Source organism: Dasypus novemcinctus, chromosome 3, assembly GCF_030445035.2.
Source record: "Dasypus novemcinctus isolate mDasNov1 chromosome 3, mDasNov1.1.hap2, whole genome shotgun sequence".
NCBI classification, from domain to species: domain Eukaryota; kingdom Metazoa; phylum Chordata; class Mammalia; order Cingulata; family Dasypodidae; genus Dasypus; species Dasypus novemcinctus.
The window spans coordinates 29,741,020-29,760,959 of record NC_080675.1 but is presented as its reverse complement, the minus strand read 5'-3'; the positions used below and the strand labels follow the sequence as shown (position 1 = coordinate 29,760,959).

Genomic DNA, 19,940 nt, shown 5'->3' with positions numbered 1-19,940 from the left:
AAGTCAAAGAATTTGATCTAGAGGAAAGGAAACAGAAGCACTGAGAAAGCACCTATGCTCTTTATCTGTGGTATATAATAACTTAAGAAAATTTAATTAATACCTCAAGAATTCAGAGAAAAAATTAACTGAGTGAAATGAAAATGGAGATTGTAGACCAAAAGAAAAAAATGAAAGCCAAATCAATGCCATCACATAACTAATTTGAAATAATTAATAACAATAGTTAATGAAAAAGACATGGCCAAAAAAAGATAAAATGTTTTAGATAATCACAATCAATGCTGATGAAAAAATCAAAGAGATTAAATCTATTATAATAAAACTAAGAGATGGTAGACAGCCTAATTGGATCCCTGAATTAGGAAAACTGGACACTTTAATAAAGAAATTGTTCAAAGGTATCGAACCAGATTTTTTTCTTAATATCAAGAACTAATTGCCATTCTAAAGAGTATGCTAGTTTCCAAGAAACTGTGATATAATATGCTTAACACTGAGATGTGTATCAATTATGTCATTGAACTTTAAGGAGTAAAATAATACTCTTCAGACACATAGAAAAAAATTTTACAGGATTTACCACCTATGAGGGAGAAAAATCACGTTGGCATTATACAATCTCAAGTACAATAAAGATACATGTGTAAAGTTCTGCGTGAAATATACTCAAGAAGTATATGCATCCGAAAATGTGAACTGAACATAAAGAGCATAAGCTGACATTCACAAACACAAATAAATTTTGATAATATAACACTAATGAATTCCTTTTAAAAAGAATGATGTTACCATGAAATCCAATTATTTAAAAGAGGAAATAAAATTATTCAAAAATGGAGAAATTGTAGTAAAAGACTTGGTAAGAATAATGGCAACATTAATATACCACAGAGAGATGAAAATTATACACATTATGAGTACAGAACAAGTTATACATTTGTATCAGGGTCCCCAAGACCACCATCAGTCTGAATAATACTCTATAAAGACTCATAGGACCTACAAGTTGTTATATTCATGGTTCTCATTTATTAAAGCAAAAGGATTCAGAGTGAAATCAGCAAAGGGAAAAAAATACATGGGGTGATATCTGGAGGAAACCAAGCACAAACTTCCAAGAGACCTCTCCCAGTGGAGTCATACAAGATGTACTTAATTCCTTCAGCACAGTATGGGACATTTGCTAAGTTTTGACAACCAGGGAGCTCACCTGAACCTCAGAGTCCAGGGTTTTTATTGGGCATCTGTCCCTTAGGCATACACTACTTGAGTGACTGACCTCAATTACTGAAGCTTCAGGCTACCAAAAAGAAAGTCAGTGTTCACCATAAATCACATTGTGACTCTAAACTGTCTCGAACAACTAGTATGGTATGGATGCAAAAGAGCTCCTATCAGTCAGAATTTTCCGAGAGCTCAATTCTCAGTAGCTGGTGAAGGTACAGTCATGAACATAAGGTCTTTGTGATAATGTGTAAAACTTGAACAGACAACTCAAAAACGAGAAGTCTGTTGAGTAATGCTTTCCTGAATGTGTATTAAAAATAACAAAACAACCACAAAAAATCAGAGATAAAGGACAAAGTTTAAGAATAATTTTCTCACTTTATGGCTAAATTTGTATCATGAAGTTCAAAATAATAACTAATCATTTCATGTTTTTCATAATGTCTTTTATAAATTTTAATGAGATTGCTTAAGAAACAATACCTCTTAAAATAATTTATTTTAAATTTGTATCATTTTCTTTTTTTAACACATGAAATTAAAGTTGACTTTAGGGAAGCGGATTTGGCTCAATGGATAGGGTGTCTGCCTACCACATGGGAGACCCAGGGTTCAAACCCAGGGCCTCCTGACCCATGTGGTAAGCTGGCCCACATGTAGTGCTGATGCGCACAAGGAGTGCCATGCCACTCATGGGTGTCCCCTGTGTAGGGGAGCCCTGTGCACAAGGAGTGCGCCCCATAAGGAGAGTCGCCCCATGTGAAAGAAAGTCTAGCCTGCCCAGGAGTGGTGCCACACACACAGAGAGCTGACGCAACAAGACGATGCAACAAAAACAGACACAGTTTCCCAGTGCTGCTGACAAGAATACCAGAGGACACAGAAGAACACACATTGAATGGACAGAGAGAGCAGACAACTGGGGGGGGGGGGGCACGCAGAGAAATTTTTTATAAAGTAGCTTTAAAGTTAACTTTAAAATAGCATAGATAGAATTTTCTGTATTTTAATGTACTTCTATTTATCCTTCTTTTTGCATATATGTTTAGAAAAGTATCTGGAAATGTTAATGATTGTTATTTCTTTTTGGTCTGATTTGGAATGTTTAATATTTTTTGTGTATTTCTAAACCTTTTCCATTTTAAAAATAATTATGTGTTATTAAAAACATTAATGTGATTTTTCTTTAAAAGGGAGAGAGGAGAATAAAAGACTGAGGAATCAGAACTCACTGAGACTAGCTTAACATGTGCTGTGTATTGTGTTCTTATTTTGTAGGGAATTCATGTGTTGGATAGATGGAAGTAAGCCCAAATGAAGTAAATACTATCATCTTTTTTTCTAACACGAGAAATGCATATAAAGCTTCTATCATATTGCTCAATGGTCCAGTGCAACCCACTTCCCTTTTTTGGGGGAGCTTCTCAATGTCAGTGAGGTATAGCTAACTGGAACATGGGAAAGGAGATAGGAGCCATTGATCATTGAGACTGAAGAACAATCAGGCAGTAGGTAAATAATTAGACAATATGAAAAAAAATCAGTGCTAAAATGTATTTTAAATGTCACAAAGATTAAATGATATTAATTACTTACACCCCTCTACAAATAGAAATGGGTCTACTATTCCAAACTACTCAGCGCCAACAAAAAATTTATGGAGAACAATATGTGAGATATCCATAATAGCCAAAACGGGAGGATTCTGAACTGACTGTGTGAGGAGCTTGGCAGATCATCTCTCCAGCAAAATAACAATTAACTTGGTGAAAATTATTTTTAAAAAGTAAACTCTCTGAAAATTGTCCAAAGGACATACAGCAAATGGAGAAACGTTTATTCAAAGAAATATACCAAATCTCAGTAAGAAAAGTGAGTGACTGTGGCATATAAACTATGACCTGCTCCCATGACCTTACCCCATTCTAGCTCGATTTTACAGAAGCTCCTTTCCAAGGGGTGAGGTCAAGAAAACCAGAGCTCCCTCCCCTCCTGGCTACTGGTCTGTACAATTTTACCCCAGAAGGGGCAGACTACTGGCACCTCTCAACTCCTGCTGCAGCTCCATGTTGCAGAAGTGCAATTCTGGGTAGGCATAGTCAAGAACATTGTGTTTACTTCTCCCATCAGCCCCCATTTATAGAACACAGCTCTATCCTAACTGTGGCATGTCAAGAATACTAGGGTTCCAATTTTCCTGCCGTAGCTAATAGAGTAGATGTTCCACACTAGGAGGATCAAGCTAAGAAGACCAGGGTCCACTATCTCCCCTAGTGCCTGCTCATAGAGAGGGAGTATTACTTGGGAAAGAGAAGGCCACAATTCCTGACTCCAGCTGGGGTGCAGTGGCACAGAAGTTCTCCCCAGAGACAGGCAGCCTATAAATATGGAGAATTCCACAACTCCGCCTGTGGAGACTGACTTATGTGGGATGACTCTTAGAGAAATGCATGGATATGGGCATTGTTGAAAACAAGGGAGATATTGAAGGCAAGCAACTAAGAGGGGGCTGGTAACTCCATTATACAAGGGACAAAAGGTCAGACAAGTCAAAAGGTTAACAGAGAGAACAAGAGAAAGAGAAAGCTGTGAATACCCTTCCTGGGATCAAACTCATCCATGTGGGTCTGAAATTTTGTGCACATTTGCCAGGCTACATCTCCTCAAAGGTGATTAAATCAGAACATGAGCATGTTTGAAAGTATTTCCAATTCACACTCAGCTCTATCAGCAAGGGGAAGAAAACTTATTGGTCAAGGAGCTAAAGCAAAACCTCTCAACAAACACTGGCTGAACAATAAGTCACTTTTACCAAGGGTAAGTCCTAGGAATCCAGCCTTTAAAATAAGACCATACTCATCTGGAAAACTATGCATTTTTTCCCCCAAGGCTGCACCAAATCAGGACTGACAGGAGAAGCAATTTCTATGCTACTAATCCCTGGCTGAACATGAGGCAGGATCATAAACTCACTGAACTGTGAAAAAAATTCCCAAGCCACACACATCCAACAGGTAAAAGGTGAAAATTTAGCTGACTTAGGGAGCTTAAGCACAATGTTTGACTAATAGTGGTTATACTGGCCCAGGGGCAACACCTAAGAAGTCAGGCTATCCTCTTGACATAGAGGTGCAATGGACACAACCAATCCAATGTCCACATAGAAAAGGTGGCATTGGATTGAGAAAAGTGGACATGATGGCTGATGGGTATGGAGAAAGGCAGGAAGAGATGAGAGGTGGAGGCGTCTTTGGGACATGGAGCTGCCCTGGATGGTGCTTCAGGGGCAATCACTGGACATTGTAAATCCTCACAGGGCCCACTGGATGGAATGGGGGAGAGTGTGGGCCATGGTGTGGACCGTTGACCATGGGGTGCGGGGGTGCCCAGAGATGTACTTGCCAAATGCAATGGATGTGTCATGATGATGGGAGGGAGTGTTGCTGGGGGGGGGGGGGGGGAGAGGTGGGGGGGGTGGTAGGGTTCAATGGGAATTCATATATATATATTTTTAATGTAATATTATTACAAAGTCAATAAAAAAATTAAAAAAAAAAAAAGAAGTCAGGCTAGAGATAAAAACAGGAGAAAATATCTGAGAAGGGACATCAGAACTTGTACACTGCTGGGAAAATACACATCACAGAATTATTTTCACCAAGTCACTAAACAAAAAACATATGACCAAACAAAAAACAAGAAGCCCTGGTGGGGGAATCTTACTACAATGTGTTATCTAAAATGTTCAGTTTTCAACAAAAATTATGATATGCTCAAAGACTCAAGAAAGAATTATCCATATTTAGGAAAAATGCAAGCAATAGAAACTCTTGTAGGGGTGGGGGAACAGATGTTCGACTTAGCAGACAAAGACATCAAAGTAGATATTATAAATGTTCATAGAAGTAAGGGGCCCTAAGCTTAAATAATTAAAGAAAAATGTATGAATTCATCAAAGAGAATATTAAGAAATAGATGCATGTTATTTTTTTAAAAAGAAACAAATGGACATTCTGGAGTTGAAAGTACAATGACTGAAATGAAAAATTCAATAGAGGGACTCAACATTAAATTGAGCTTGCAGAAGAAAGAATCAGCAAACCTGAAAGTAAATCAGTAGGGATATTATAATTTGAATAAAAGAAGAAAGAAAAAAAAAAAAGAAAGAAGAGAAATGAAAAAAAGTCAGAAATGTGGGATATCATTAAGCATACCAACATATGTATGATGGGAGTACCAGAGGAGAGGACAGAAATTATTCAAAGAATTAATTACTGAAAACTTCCTTAATGCATTTCACTAATCCACACATCCAGGAAGCTCTATGAACTCTAAGTGGAATAATTGCAAAGAAATTCACATCCCAACCTGTTTAGTCAAAATGTTAAAGAGAAACTCTTGAAAGCAGCAAAAGAAAACTCATCCTATTCAAGGGAATCACAATAAGATGAACCATTAACTTCTCTTGAGAAACAATGGAGGTCATAAGGCAGTGAGATGACAAGAAAAATAACTGCAAACCAAGAATCCTATATCCAGCAAAGTTATCTTTCAAAAATGAAGCTGAAATAAAGACTTTACCAGCTAATTTTAAAACAGAGAGAGAGAATTTGCTGCGAGTATACCTGCCTTATTAGAAATAATAAAAGAAGTTCTTTAGGCTGAGAAGAAGTGACAGCAAACAGTAACTTCTATTCACATGAACAAAGAACTCCAGTAAGAAAAATTATGTAGGTAATGATAAAAATACACATTTATTTTTCTTTCTTTTCTTAACTGAATTAAAAAACAATTTCATAAAACATTATCTATAAAATCATGTTGTTGGACCTGTAACATATAGAAATATAATATGTTTGAAAATAGCAACATGAATGAATCTATTTTGGAGAAAGGAAATGATATACAATGGTCACTCAAAGCCACAGGATGAAATGGTGGCAGTAGAGAGACAAATAATAAGGTTAATTAAAAAGAAAATATAAATATATCTCCTTTCTTTTCCTCTTAAAAATGCATAAGGTTTATAAAGCAGTCATTGTAAGAACGTATTTTTGGCTTTGTAACATACACAGAATAATATGAATAACAATAGTACAAACAAGAGGAAGTAAAGAGAACTAATATAAGTAAAATTTCTGTACCTCACTGAAATTGTTAGTATAAATATGAGGAAGATTCTGATAAATTAGGATGTAACTTGTAAGCACTATAGAAACCTGTAAAAAAGTTACTAAAATATAGTTTAAAATCATTAAAAGAGTTAAAATAGAAAATATTCACTTAAGAAAAAAGGAAGAAAAGAGGAACAAAACAGGGAGACTATATACCTACTATTGTGTGGGCCTTTGTGATATGGTGTCTCAGTACTCAATATTTTGGCAGGTTTTAGATTGACCAACTTTCCTTATTAGGCTCATTTCCTCTCTTGAATTACTATACTATTCATGACACTCTTTGTGTTTGAAATCTTTTTTAGCAAATTAATATGAATCCATGGAAGAGAGTTTGTTTCAATAGATTCCTGTATTAAATTTTCTGCTTCATTACACTCCCCTTAAAAATATTGGGTTAATAATAAAGAGCACAAACTCACAGAGGAACACGCAATGGTATATAATGAGATACACACTATTTTGTGCCCTCAGTTGTTTAACTACATATGCAATTGATATTTATTTTTTGATACTACCAATATTGGCATAGAAATAAATTAATTTGTACATATTTTCTGGTACTATACATATCCAGAGGGACAAAAGCAGTCATTAATTTTGGAATGTGTTTAAGTCGAAAGCATGAAAATAACCATTTCATGGCTCATTGAATGCTCTAATATCCCCTAAAAAAAGGCATGTACCTACGTGTGGGTGTGTGTAGTAGGAGGTACATAGGGGTGATTAATCGTGAATTGTTCATATTCATATAGAACAATATATTATACAGAAATATTTGTGTTATCTCTGCTTATGTGATTTCTTTATATTTACAAAATAATATGTCTTTAAAATGGCATGTGTGCATTTGTTGGCAAACACACACACACACACACACACACAAGAACAGTACCCTCTACCATGCAGTGTTATGGATGTGTTTGATGCTTACAAACAGGGGTCTGCCCTGCTTAAAGCTCTCTGACATGTAGTTTGGAAGAATGGTTAAGTATATAGGCTTGAGAATCAGACTGCCAGCATTCACCTCCAAGTTCTGCCATTTATTAGCTGTGTGTGACCTGGTAGCAATATAATATTATCTTCTTCGTGGCGTTCTTGTGAGGATCAAATGGTTTAATGCATGTTAGAAAGCACCAGGCAAATAGTAAGTGATCAATAAGTTTTCACTATCATTATTAGTCTTCTTTGGATTCTGCTCCTCCAGGAGATAAAACAGTTTCTTTTACAACTGGAGCATGTGTTAAATTTAGATTATGCTTCCCATCAAAGAGGAGATCATCATACTACATCTTAGATTGTGATAGTGTCTGCAACTGTCACACCTGTATCTGTGATCCTTTTAAAGTTTGCAATTTTTAATATACAATTATTAGCAAGTAATAGGTTTTGCCCAGGTGATGGTTGCTGTCCAGGGAGACAGGTGTTTTTATCTGGGCACCCCTCTCTTTCTTTCCTTTATGTCTATAGAGATGCTATTTTCTCTACCTGTCAAGCCCAATACCTTCATGTCTCCCAAAAGAAACCTCACTCATCCATCCAGGCCCCCTCAGACTCTATAATCTATACCCACCTACTTTACTACTCACCTACACTCCTACCACCTCTTTCCAATTGATATCACTGGCTTTATTTTTATATCTTTCCTATGTGTCTTTAATCATTTTTATATCTCTTACAGATCCTTGTGCATGTTGTGTCACCCTTCAGAACAGGGACCTTGTCTGTTTCATTTTTATACTTTCCATAGCACATATAGGTAGCAATTATTTGACAACAACACATATTTAAGGAGGTTCGACTCATTGATTGGCTGGCTTCACAGGGATGGAAGTGCTATTCTTTGCCCATATTCTCCAAACATATATGCAAAGTAAATGGCACATCAAATTCATGTTTTGAGCAGCATGGGGTTGCAGAATAGAACCTGAATTTAGTAGCAAATATACTGGGTTAAAATTCAGACTGTTATTTTGGGACACTTGCTCTCCCTTTTAAGAGCCTCACTTTTCTCATTTGAAAGTAGGAATTATAGACCTGCACTATAGTGTTAAGTGAGATAATATGTGGGGAAGATGGTTAAGTGTTTGGACTGGAGAAGGTAGCAAGTAAAAGTGAGTTTTCTTCCTTCCATATAGAGGTGCTTTTTCAATAAAGAGAAGACTGACTGTTCTCAAGGGTGGCATTATTTTTGTTGGTTTTCTAGATGAGGTTCAATCAGTCTCCTTAGAATGGACCAAACTCTCACAATGTCTGTCCACTAGGGGTGTTATGGGAGCCAGGATGTGCTACTACTGCTTCCACCTTCTAGAAGTTTACACTCTCTGGCAAATATGTCCACTGTGGTGATTTTAAACTGCTACCCTACTCCTATTTTTCATGAAATATAGGGATTCTAAGACTTGTTTTACTTACTTTTGTTTTATCCACAGCATACAGAATTACAATTACTGCTATTCGTGGGAGCATTTCCACTTTTGCAAAATGCTTTCACATCCACTATTTCATTTGGTACCCTTGTCCACATCATGAGGGTATACCAGGACAATCATCTGCCTTTTGCAGGTGAGGAAAGAGAACCTCAGCATTTAAGTAGTCTGCCTAAGATCACATAGTTAGAAAGTGGCAACTACAGGGTTTAATCAAATGCAAGCCACCTGGCTATGGATTCAGTATCCTCTCTGCTCTGTTTGTCCTGGAAGCAAAAGGGGTATTTGGAAACTTCAACATCCTTCCTCCTAATGCTCTCCTCCATTCTTCTTTGGCAGAGGCGTCCATCTTGAGCTATGACGGCAGCATGTACATGAAGATCATTATGCCCATGGTCATGCACACCGAGGCAGAGGATGTGTCCTTCCGCTTCATGTCCCAGCGGGCTTATGGGCTGCTGGTGGCTACTACCTCCAGGGACTCAGCCGATACCCTACGTCTGGAACTGGATGGGGGGCGTGTCAAGCTCATGGTTAACTTAGGTATCGTATGAAGTACCCTCTGCCACTCTGTTTGGGCTTGTCTTCCTTTTCTTTTCTGATTTTCATTGGTTTGATTGAATTATTTTGTTTGTTTCTTGAAAGTTAGCTGCTTACTTCTTGTTTAATAGACCAAGGATAAAATCCAACAGCAACATACACTCTTTCCCTTGTTTCTGCATGAGGTTTTGATGTCAGTTTCTGGTTTTTAACAGTGGTGATTTCTTTACTAGATTATTTGTTTTCTAAGTTTCCTTTCTTGGTTTTTTGGAATCGTTTAGCTTTGTGTAAAACATGCTACTTTGGTCCATCTTTTGATCAATCACGTTACCATTGTCCAACTCCTTGGTCACCACTCAAAACAGTCAAAGCTGAAGGCAGAGCAGGGAATGGAGGCAAAATGGGAGCATGAGACAGGAGTTAACTAAGCTATATTAGTAGGATGAGAAATACATTGCTTCCTATACCACAATGACTCTTCAAGTGGGAAATTCTGGTGGCCTTGCTGACAGATATTTCCTCATACTTTTTCCTATTGGGAAGGACAAGTCAGATTGTTTCTATTGTCCCACTGGAGAAATAATTTCATAAGTTTCTAGTCCCTGACCCATGGGAGCAAAATGTGGGTTCTGATATGTATCCCCATAGTCTTTCCTGATACTCTTATGTGTCATCCAATGCCCTGTTTTGTAAAGATTGTTAACCTTACACTATTACTTGATAATTACTCTGTTCTTCTCCAATAACACATGTCTATTTTTCTTTTAAAAAACTGTGATGACTTCACATTTTTAGCTTTACTGGGAGAGCATCTATGTTCTTTCACCTTAATTACCTGAAACATATTTTGGAAATTCTACCCCCCTTCTTATGGCCTCATAATCTGTGCTCTTACTGACCCTCTTTACTAGATTCTAATCAAACTTCTTTGGAAATGTGATCTCCTAGTTTTTGGAAGAGAAATAATAAACTCTAAGTCCTCTACTATTTCCATTAATCAGAAAGTCCTTTTAAAAATCACTTGGCATCACAAGACGAATGCCCAGTGTTGAAAGGAATAGTGACATAGCTGGGACCAAACCTTCGAAGCCTCTGAATTTGTTTGGATATGTTGAATATGTTTGGATCCAGAGCTTCTCTATAAAGATTTCAGTGGAATGGCTTGTCAGAGGCATGGGGAAGACATTATATATAAGTGTGCCAGATGTAAACCCTAGAAGGCTCACTGGGAAATTGGGGTTTGTAAATCCATACCAGTTTTAGCTGATTTCAGGTCAACTGGTCACCCTTGGAAAATGCCTACTCTACAATCCAAAAATCTCCAGGGCACAGAGGACTGTTTTGAGCAGTGGCATGTTCAGTTATGTCTTTTTTTTTTCTGCCAGTTTGCAGCTTTTACAACACTATGCCCCTTTTCCTTGCCCCAATCTCATTTGATTTCTGTTGTCAGCGTGTCTCAGTGTTTCTTTTGTGTGTGTGTTTGGTTATTTTGGGTTTTGTTTTTCTCTTTTGCTGGGTCTTTTTCTGTGTTATTGAGTTTCCAAGTCTTCCCCACCATCAACCATGGTAAATCAAAAGATGGTATTCAACCCTTCAAAGGCCCAAAGCCTGCGGCCCGCACAGCAAACAGCCTTGAGAACAGAGCGTACTGAGCAGCCTGCAGGGGCTGGCATACCCCTCTCCCTCCCACCTTCCCTTCCCCACACCATCCCCCCCACCCCAGACAGATCTACAAATGAGTGTATGACCGAAAACCAGCAACCAGTAGCTGATTGTCTACTTCTCTATAAAACAGGAGAAGAAATCTAAACCAAAAACTAAAAACCAAGCATGAACTCTTAACTAGCTCACCCAAAGAAGATGAGGACCATTTTTAACTCTGGATATCATTTAAATAAAAAGAGAAAGACAAAGATAAATGGATGATTCAACCCCACAGGGTTCTGGAGGAGAACACATTGTATCTTTAAACATCATTTTTTTTCTTTATTAGACGTTGTTTTGCTATGATCAAAAGGCCAACCATGACAGGTCTCACAACTTAGAAGGGAAAATCGGGAGGCCATACAGGAGATGAAGATAGAGATGGATAGCTTCCCCCTGTGAATTCTTTCTCTTTTATAATATAATTCCCTTCTCTCTCTCTCTCTTTCTCTCACACACATAAGTGAATCACAGATCCTATGTCTATTCCTAGAAGCATCCTTTCAGCTCTTTTCAGCACACCATCAAGTTAGCTCCACCTAAGTTGAAACATTCTTGGCAAAAGAGTGTTAGCCACTCCCTAGAGAGCACTATGCTCCTCCAAGAGCAATAGTATTTTTCCGTTGTGGTTTTTTTTCCCCCATAAAGGGTATGGTTCTTCACAATTACTGGTTTGAATTTATTTAACTTTCTTTCAAACAAACCATGGAAAAATGAACTTTAACTTCTCTGTCTTAGGTACACTGCTCTGCAGATTTATGCTTTATTTGAAGTTTCTTCTTCTATCCCTTCCCCACAAATATACCCCTTTCTTTCTCCTGCCATGAGGTCAGATTTCCTTTTACTTGGTAGTAGAAGAAAACATCTCCAAGCTGAGTTTGCAGTCTCATACATTTCCCAAGTGCTAATTTCAAACCATTACTTTGTCCCCTCACCATTTAGTAATGTCTCCAGCATACACACAAATAATACTTTGATTTATTTCAAATCGGCTACACATTTAAGTTCATGACATGAAAATTGAGTATGTAACATATTGAGTATGTAACAATGTAACATATTTTCTAATTGTCAAGAACACTAGGCTTTTCCAAGGACCTTGCTTTCTGAAATAACCATGGTCATAACAAACATGAGAAATTTCTTTGGCAATATAACACACACCACATTTTAAAAAGTTATGAGGTTGAATTTTTAGAATTAAAAGATATAATATAATACTAATAATTGTTATATTATTAATATATTTAAAGGTTTCAATACTGCCATAATTTTGTGAGCCAAATCATTACAATGTTTTTATGCTTACTTTGACAGATATGGAAAAAAAAGACAAATGTGTGACTTTTCAAAGCTCACATGAGGAGCTGATAGCAGAGCTGGGACTAGAACTGGTAGCTCTAAGCTTAGAAATTGGCATAGGTTATCTCTTAACTGTATTGATCAGTATTGCAGATCAATGATGTGACACTCTTAATAAATTTTAATTGGTTTATGATGGTCACCGTCAAGCATGCACAGAGGGAATCTTTCCTTAGTGTCTACTTTGAATTGAGCCATAATGAAGGAAAGTCCGTCAGTAGTGGTACAACCTCATCTGCGGCCCTTGAGAATCCTCAGCAGAGGGCACGGAGCCCTTCTTCAAAGGCAGGAGGCTTTGAAGGAGTGCTGTATAATTTGGCTAATTACATTTGAATTCTCCAGATGTTCTCTCTGGAAATATGGACTCGCTGACTACTGTTTACTGTGCGCAGCATTGAAGACACATAACTCTTAAAATCATCCACTTCTTCCATGCTCAAACTAAAGTTCATCAATGTGGAAAACAATCATTTCCCCTCATTTGCTAAGATAAAACAAAACTAAATTTAACAAAACAAAAATCGCACACACACACATATACACACACACCTCAAACTCCATGCCAAGGCTCAGGCAGGATTTTTCTGTCAGAGAGAGAAATTTGGCTGCTACTGAAGCTCCATCTAAATGAAATTGTCTTGTTAAGTCAATCCCCTGGCTTATCTTTCATTAAAAAAAAAAATCCTCACTCTCACAACTATCCTTCCCAGGACTTCTGAATAAGAGACTGGAATAGACTTTTTCCTCAAAGCACTTACTCTTCAAGTAAAATACAAAATACTGACGTCTGGCCTTAAACCAACTGTTTGCTATCTTGGAAGCTTTTAAGTTCTTATATTGGTTTAAAGATGCTGCATGGAACCATTTAGGTGAACATAGAAAGACAGGCCCACCTCAACACCTCTTGCTGGACAAGGTCCTTGTCTGAGAATAAATTCTTAGCTGCATAGAAACCAAAGAGAACCACTCCTTGTTTACGGTTTTTTGGGCTTGTTGCCTTAGAGCCAGCCTGTTCTCTTAAGCATGCCCACACGCCAACCTTGAGTGATTGTAGGAAGAGACAAGAGCAGCAGCCCACCCCACCCCCTCCCTGTCCTCCTTCCTCCTAGTTCTCTCCAGGGGCATGGCCTCCCCTGTCTGGTGATCGTACCAGTTGCTCCAGGGCTGTTTGCTCCCACTTTTCTGTTGCGGTTGACGACACATGACAAACCTAACCGCACGAAACCAAACCCAGATTTTTCTCAAGAGATGTTCTTCTGGGGAACATATAAGCTTCCTGCCTCCTTCCTCAGAAGGACTGGGTGTGAAAATTGCTCCTATCCAAATTTCACATAGTTTCACTCTGCCCCATCATTTGTCACTGGTTCCTTTTACACTTGAAAAATGGTTTATTTGAAAAACGTAAAGGGTGGCATCGTGCCCTCAACATATCCCACAAAAACGACCGTGATCAACTTTAGGCAGGAGAAGGGTAGAAGAGTACAGTTTGTAACTTTATTTTTCCTATAACTTTCTTCTTTGTTATCATTTTACTTCTACCTGTTAATATCTGACTTAAAGTAAATCCTTATGGAATTCCCTCCATCACAAATCAACCACAAGTTTGACTGGGCAACTTGGTAACAATTTACTTGAGATATTTCTCTAACCATTTCTGTCCAAGTCTACTAGCAAGACCCATTAACCACTCAAGAGCTTTTTTTTTGCGGGGGTGGAGGGTGGGTGACAGGGGGTTGTGTCTAGAATTCTGAAAGAGATAATAAAATGATAGACCCCCTGATCTCCAGCACAGAATAACTTGTCTAATTTCAGTCTTTCTTCCCTCTCTTACCCATCTAAAAACACACACACAAAACACAAAGAATTCTCTCTCCCCAAGAGGCAAATCACCGAATGGAACAGGCAGGGCTGTCAGAGGGGCCTGAGACCACCTCCACGCGTGCCTGTCTCACCTTCTCCCTGAGTGCTCCAGGCCTTTGCTTCAGTCTGAGCATTCAGGCAGGAAGATGAAGATGGGCTTCTGGAGTGGGTTGGTCTGGGATCCTTTGAAACAATAGCAATTAGAGAGCCCAAATAAGTGTGATAACATCATACAGATCCTTTTGCCCGATACCCAACCTCACCTCTTTAAAATCTGGGATGGGTGTTTGTGCGGTTAGCTGTTTGCAAGTGGCCATTTTATGACAGGAAATGACCAGGTGGTATTAACCCTTTCCTTATCTCTAGGGATGGTGGCAAGTCTGCCTATGAAAATTTCTGTAGGATTTGGGGCCCGACCTAAAGAGAGGGTGGAGGGAGTTTGATTTTAGACAAAGAGAAAGGGTTAAATACTACACTGAGAAACTTGACAGAATTTTTTAAACGATACAGTGTTTTAGACTGGCTGTGTATCTTTTGCGTACTAATATAAAAACTATTAATGCTACTTTTTTTAAATTAAATTTTAAGAAAATCACCTGTAGTGGGAAACAGAATAGAAGTTACAGGGGGATTTTTGACTAATTTGCCAAGTTTAACAAATTTACCATTTAAAAGTTCAGGTTTGAATTAATTTATATTAGTGATAGTTTTTTTTTCTTGAAAAAGAAAGAGGCATACTTTGTGTCTATTGTGGATATATATGTATACCAGTATATATCTCTATACATATGTGTATATATATGTGTGTGTGTGTATATATATATGTATCCAACTTTACTAAATGATATACTGTACATATACACCCACCCTTAAACTTGTACTTACTGTATATATATATATATATATATAAAATGGCCACATTTCTTGCGTGTGTCTGTCCCCGGAAGGGTGGACTGATTGTTTTTGGATGTCTGCAGCTGTTACCTTGAAGGATGCAATTTCATCTTTCATTTATTTTTCCCCATCTAGACTGTATCAGGATAAACTGTAACTCCAGTAAGTTTTCCCTCAAGTTTCATTTTGTTCTTAAAAAAAAAAAAAAAGAAAAACTGATTTTATTTTGCTTACTGTTTTATGAGCTGTTTTTAATTTAATTTAATTTTTTTTTATTATGGAGTTGGGGGGCACTAGGGTTGGCAAAGAAGTGCTGGGGTGACGATAAAGGCTGAGTATGGCTCAAGGTGTTGTTTCTGATTTGAGGCTGGTCCTCTGTCTTTCCTTGCATTTGTTCTATATGCAGAAAAGGAGGAAATGACATTGAGATAATGAAATAACTTGAAAATTAATTGAAATGGTAATTTGTTGTCTTTGGAAAAGAACTCTCCTGGGTAGACAAAAAGCCTTTGCACAATCAACATGCACTTCTCCACTACCCAAATCTTCAGATAATAAAAGCAAAGTTCATGACCCAGAATGTGGCTGCCAACTCTGGGATTTCTTATTGGCATTTATCCCTTTAGGGTTTTAGGAGGGTGGGTGAAACAAGGTTCTTGGTGATAATGCAATGTTTTAACCAAAGACTTGAGAGACACTCTGGTTCTACATAATGAAGAATTGTGCCCTATTAAGTTCACTTTATCCCATTCAAATATCCCAGTTCTTGAAGAAGTATCTTAATGATGTGTGGTCTGAATACTACGCACACATTTCATCCTCTGCCTCAGAAAAGACCATTAACTAGAGTCATCAAGGAAGAGGAATGGGGTGAGAAAAAGCAAGAATTTGCCTGAGGGAAAGATTAAGCCTAAATGATGAAAGGTATATAAGAAAGGCTAAATTTTGAGTCCTGTGGCATGTTATAATAGTTAAACTCCTAATTAATTAACACTAACTGCTATAACAATCCCAAATCTCAGTGGTTCAACAGAAGGTTTATTTCTTGCTCAAAATCCCAAGCTGACTGAGCACAACTCTCCTGGTCAGCTCACTTCAATGAAGTAATTCAGGGATCCAGGTTCTTTCTATCAGCCAGCTTCACTCCCTCGGGGGTTCTTCACTTCCAGCTGTATCTACAGTGAAAAGAGTGTGAGCTTGGGAGATTGTAGAGTATATTTTATTGCCTAGAAGTAACATACATCTCTTCTGCCCACATACATTTGCCAGAGATGAACCCATTCTAACTGCAAGGGATGCCGGGAAATGTGATTTTCCTGTGCGCCCAGGAAGAGGTAATGGAACTGGTTGAACATCTGGCACACTTAATTCTTAGTATGATCTCATCACTTGTGGTTCTTTCCTTGCTAGGGTCTTTCTGTAGGAACAACCTCAAAGAAAAGGAATTACTCAAAATTAATCTTTCATGAACTCATTTATTCCATCATAGTAAATCTTTTAATCTTCTTTTCTGGTGGGAAATGTATTATCAGAATGACTAGTAAAGCACAAATCCACTTTTTCATTTTGTTAAATGTTCCATATAAATTACCAAGAAAAAAAGAGGAAGAAATTCTAAAAATCTACATAAACAACCACTTTATAAAGTAGAGTATTTTATGCTTGTCTTGGCATCACTTTCAGTTATTTTAAGCAATGTCCTATTTTGCTATGTTTACACATTACTAATTAGCCAGAAATTTCTCATGATATTTAGATCATTAAAAGTCTAATTGAAACATATTTTTTTCCTCCAAAGCCTGGAGTTTTTTCTTTTTTAAGCAGCTTTATTGAAGTAAAATTTACATATCACAAAATTTGCCCACTGTTAGTGCGATTCAATGATTTTTAGTAAGTTTATAGAGTTATCCAAATATCACCACAATCCCATTTTAGAACATTTCAATCAGCCCCCAAATTTCCTGTAGGTCCATTTACAATTAATCCCTGCTCCCACCCTTAGACCTATGCAACTACTTATCTGCTTTTTCTTGCTATAAATGTGCCTTTCTGGGCAATTCATATAAATGGAGTCATCTAATATGGAGTAATCTGTGTCTGGCAGTGGTGACAATGGCTGCGCCGGCAGCAGGTCTTCTTCCTTCTCTTTTTCCTTCACCTCCTTCTCCTCCCTCTTCTTTGACTTCTTCTTTTGGGTAGCATGGCTACGGAAAAGTGTTTCCCTTCCTTTTGCATTGGTTTCCAGAAGGAAAGAAGATGGAAACTGAGTATGAAGGTGGAAAGGCTCAAATAAAGGTGAATCTAGGATCTTCTGGCTTCTTCTGTTCTTTGGAGAACAGAGAACTAATATCTAATATCTCAGGATATTAGAATTTGCTTTGCTGCTTTATCCACACCTTTTTCTGGTGTTGAGTCCCTTGAAAAGCCATAGAATGTCATTATAAGACAGATTGTAAGATTCATCCTCTCTCCTGGGAAGCCAGATGCTCTGTCTTTAGCAGACAGTTACCAACAAGTGTCCCAAACTGATAAAAGTTATCCCATACAGAACCATCAAATGCATTCTTGAGGGAAAGGTATGTTCCCTGCTGAATGTCACTGGTTTTGATTTAATATTTAGGTGAAGAGTCAAAGTTAGATTTTTGGAAGTCATATTGTGCATTCTCATGATAAACATTTAACACACCAAGAAAGTTAATTTTGGTGAGAGCATCAGAGAAAATATAGTGCCCACTGGTTGAACAGAGGTTGATTAGTAAAAAGCATGAGTCCTTTAGACTGATCTAAGACCTTTGGTACTGAGGGCAGAGTTTGCGGCTATGTACCCAGGGTTATGTAAAGCTACAAAGTAAGTGTGCTACATTTTCCTGAAGTCAATTTTAATTGTTGATTTGGAGTAAAAACTATATTGAAGCTAAAGTGATATAATATGCAGAAGAATAAAAATAAGCATGACTCTTCAACACAAACCATAAAAGTGCAAAATCATTTCATTTTTATCACATATCTTCTTTTTCCATCTTTGGCATTACTGGCACTTGGGTACAAAAGTTGGAAAAGACTATGCAACTGAACTAGGAGAGAAAGAAAGAATAGGTGATCAGAACTTCTAAACCAGGGGTGGATGAGCTTGAATTGAAATTCAAAAAAGCATTATTCTTGTGGGGATGTGTTGATGCCAGTGTGATGTAGTTATTAAATAATACACAGTATAGTGTGGACTTAGTAAGGGGTCTGTGGTTTTCACCTGACTGGCAAAAGGGTTCGTTGAACAAAAAATGTTAAGAACCCCTGCTCTAAACCATTCTTCTCATTGACTTTATGTCAGAGTTCATATAATAGTATGATGTTTCTGTAATAGGTATGCAGGTCTATCTTCTTACTTGATTTTTAATTGTGGGAGTGTGAGAAATAAGATTGATTTGCAGCCTGAACTCAAAAGGGAAAAGACTCTTTAATGGAGGGAAGAGCATCAAAAAGAAGGATGATTTTCCAGCATAAAGAGGGAAACAGTCATAATAAAGGGCAATGATCTTGACACAAATTCAGAATTCTCTTTGGGCCTTTCTTCAGGATTTTTCCTCTGGCCCTTCTTTTAGTGACTGTGGCCCTACAGCTTCATGCCAAGGGTTTCCTACAATTTTCTAACAGCTTCTCTCTCTTCTTCCCCTTCTGACCTTCTCTTTTCAACACCCCATCTCTCTTCATCTTATCTACAATATACTTATCAATACTCGTTTCAAGCCTTACTACCCCTGCTTTCCAAATCCTCCAAGAGTGCCATACCATAAATTCCTCTCTGATCACTACCACCAAACATACGTTACAGAGTGTGCAGATCAAGGTCTTTGGTTAAGTCGGGGTCATGTGCTGGATTTGATTCATCAAGCAGGAATGTACTTAAGAATAGTTAATAGGGAACGTTTCAGCCTAGAACTTATTGTTAAGTTGCAAAAGAACAGAGTTGGCAGTCATCATGGTGAATTGAACTCCAGGGTGACCTGGAGCAAATGCTAAAGAATACAGTGCTGTTTTCTGGAGAATTCCTGGAGGAAACCACCTTTTCCTTATGGTTCCAGTTCCTAAGACGCCTGCAGATCTGGAAACAGGTATGAACTCATTGATCTCATGGGAGTTTGCTTAAATGAAAGTCTGAAAAATGGTGTGTTGTCTTTTACCTTGTCTGATTGTAAATCTGCCCTATGATTTCCTTTCCCATACTTCCTTCTAACCCATTTAAGCCATGCACAGTATGAATGAATATAGTGAACCCTTATGAATTAAATATGAGTTTTGCATGAATGACTGCAGTGAACACATATTAATTAAATATGGGTGCAGTATGAATGAATATAGGGAGCACTTATTAATGAAGTATCGATCTTTCCCACTCTTTCCCTCCTCTCAAGAGGTTTACTCCTCTGTGTTGTAGCCATTTTCTCAGTATTTCTAAAAGAGTTTTCTAGGGCTGCCATAAAGTACCACAAAATGGTTGCTCAATATAACATAGATTTATTCTCTAGCAATAGTGGAGACCAGAAGTCTGAAATCAAGGTTTTGGCATGGCCACACTCACTCTGAAGTCCCTGGAGGAGAACCTGTTGCATGCCTCTTTCCTAGTTTCTGGTGGTTACCAGCAATCCTTAGCATTCTTCAGCTTGGAGAAGCAGCTCTCCACTCTCTGGTTCTGCCTTCACATGATGTTCTTCCTGTGTGACTGTGAATCCAAATTTCCTTCTTATGAGGA

General features: G+C 37.8%; 1 protein-coding gene across 31 annotated transcripts in view; it reads left to right on the top strand.

The window, feature by feature from the left end:
- The window catches only part of NRXN3 (neurexin 3), a 1,657,938-nt gene that overhangs the window by 641,623 nt on the left and 996,375 nt on the right, over positions 1-19,940 (top strand). For 28 of the 31 annotated variants that reach the window (XR_011648289.1, XR_011648286.1, XR_011648291.1 and 25 more), the window contains 2 exons: positions 9,173-9,376; positions 15,329-15,355. Coding sequence is in view for 19 of the 31 variants with exons in the window: in XM_058292898.2 (XP_058148881.1) it covers positions 9,173-9,376; positions 15,329-15,355 (231 nt within the window). In the remaining 12 variants the exon portion in view is untranslated. The remainder of the gene's footprint in view (positions 1-9,172; positions 9,377-15,328; positions 15,356-19,940) is intronic. The other 3 variants (XR_011648295.1, XR_011648294.1, XM_058292873.2) reach the window with 1 other exon arrangement.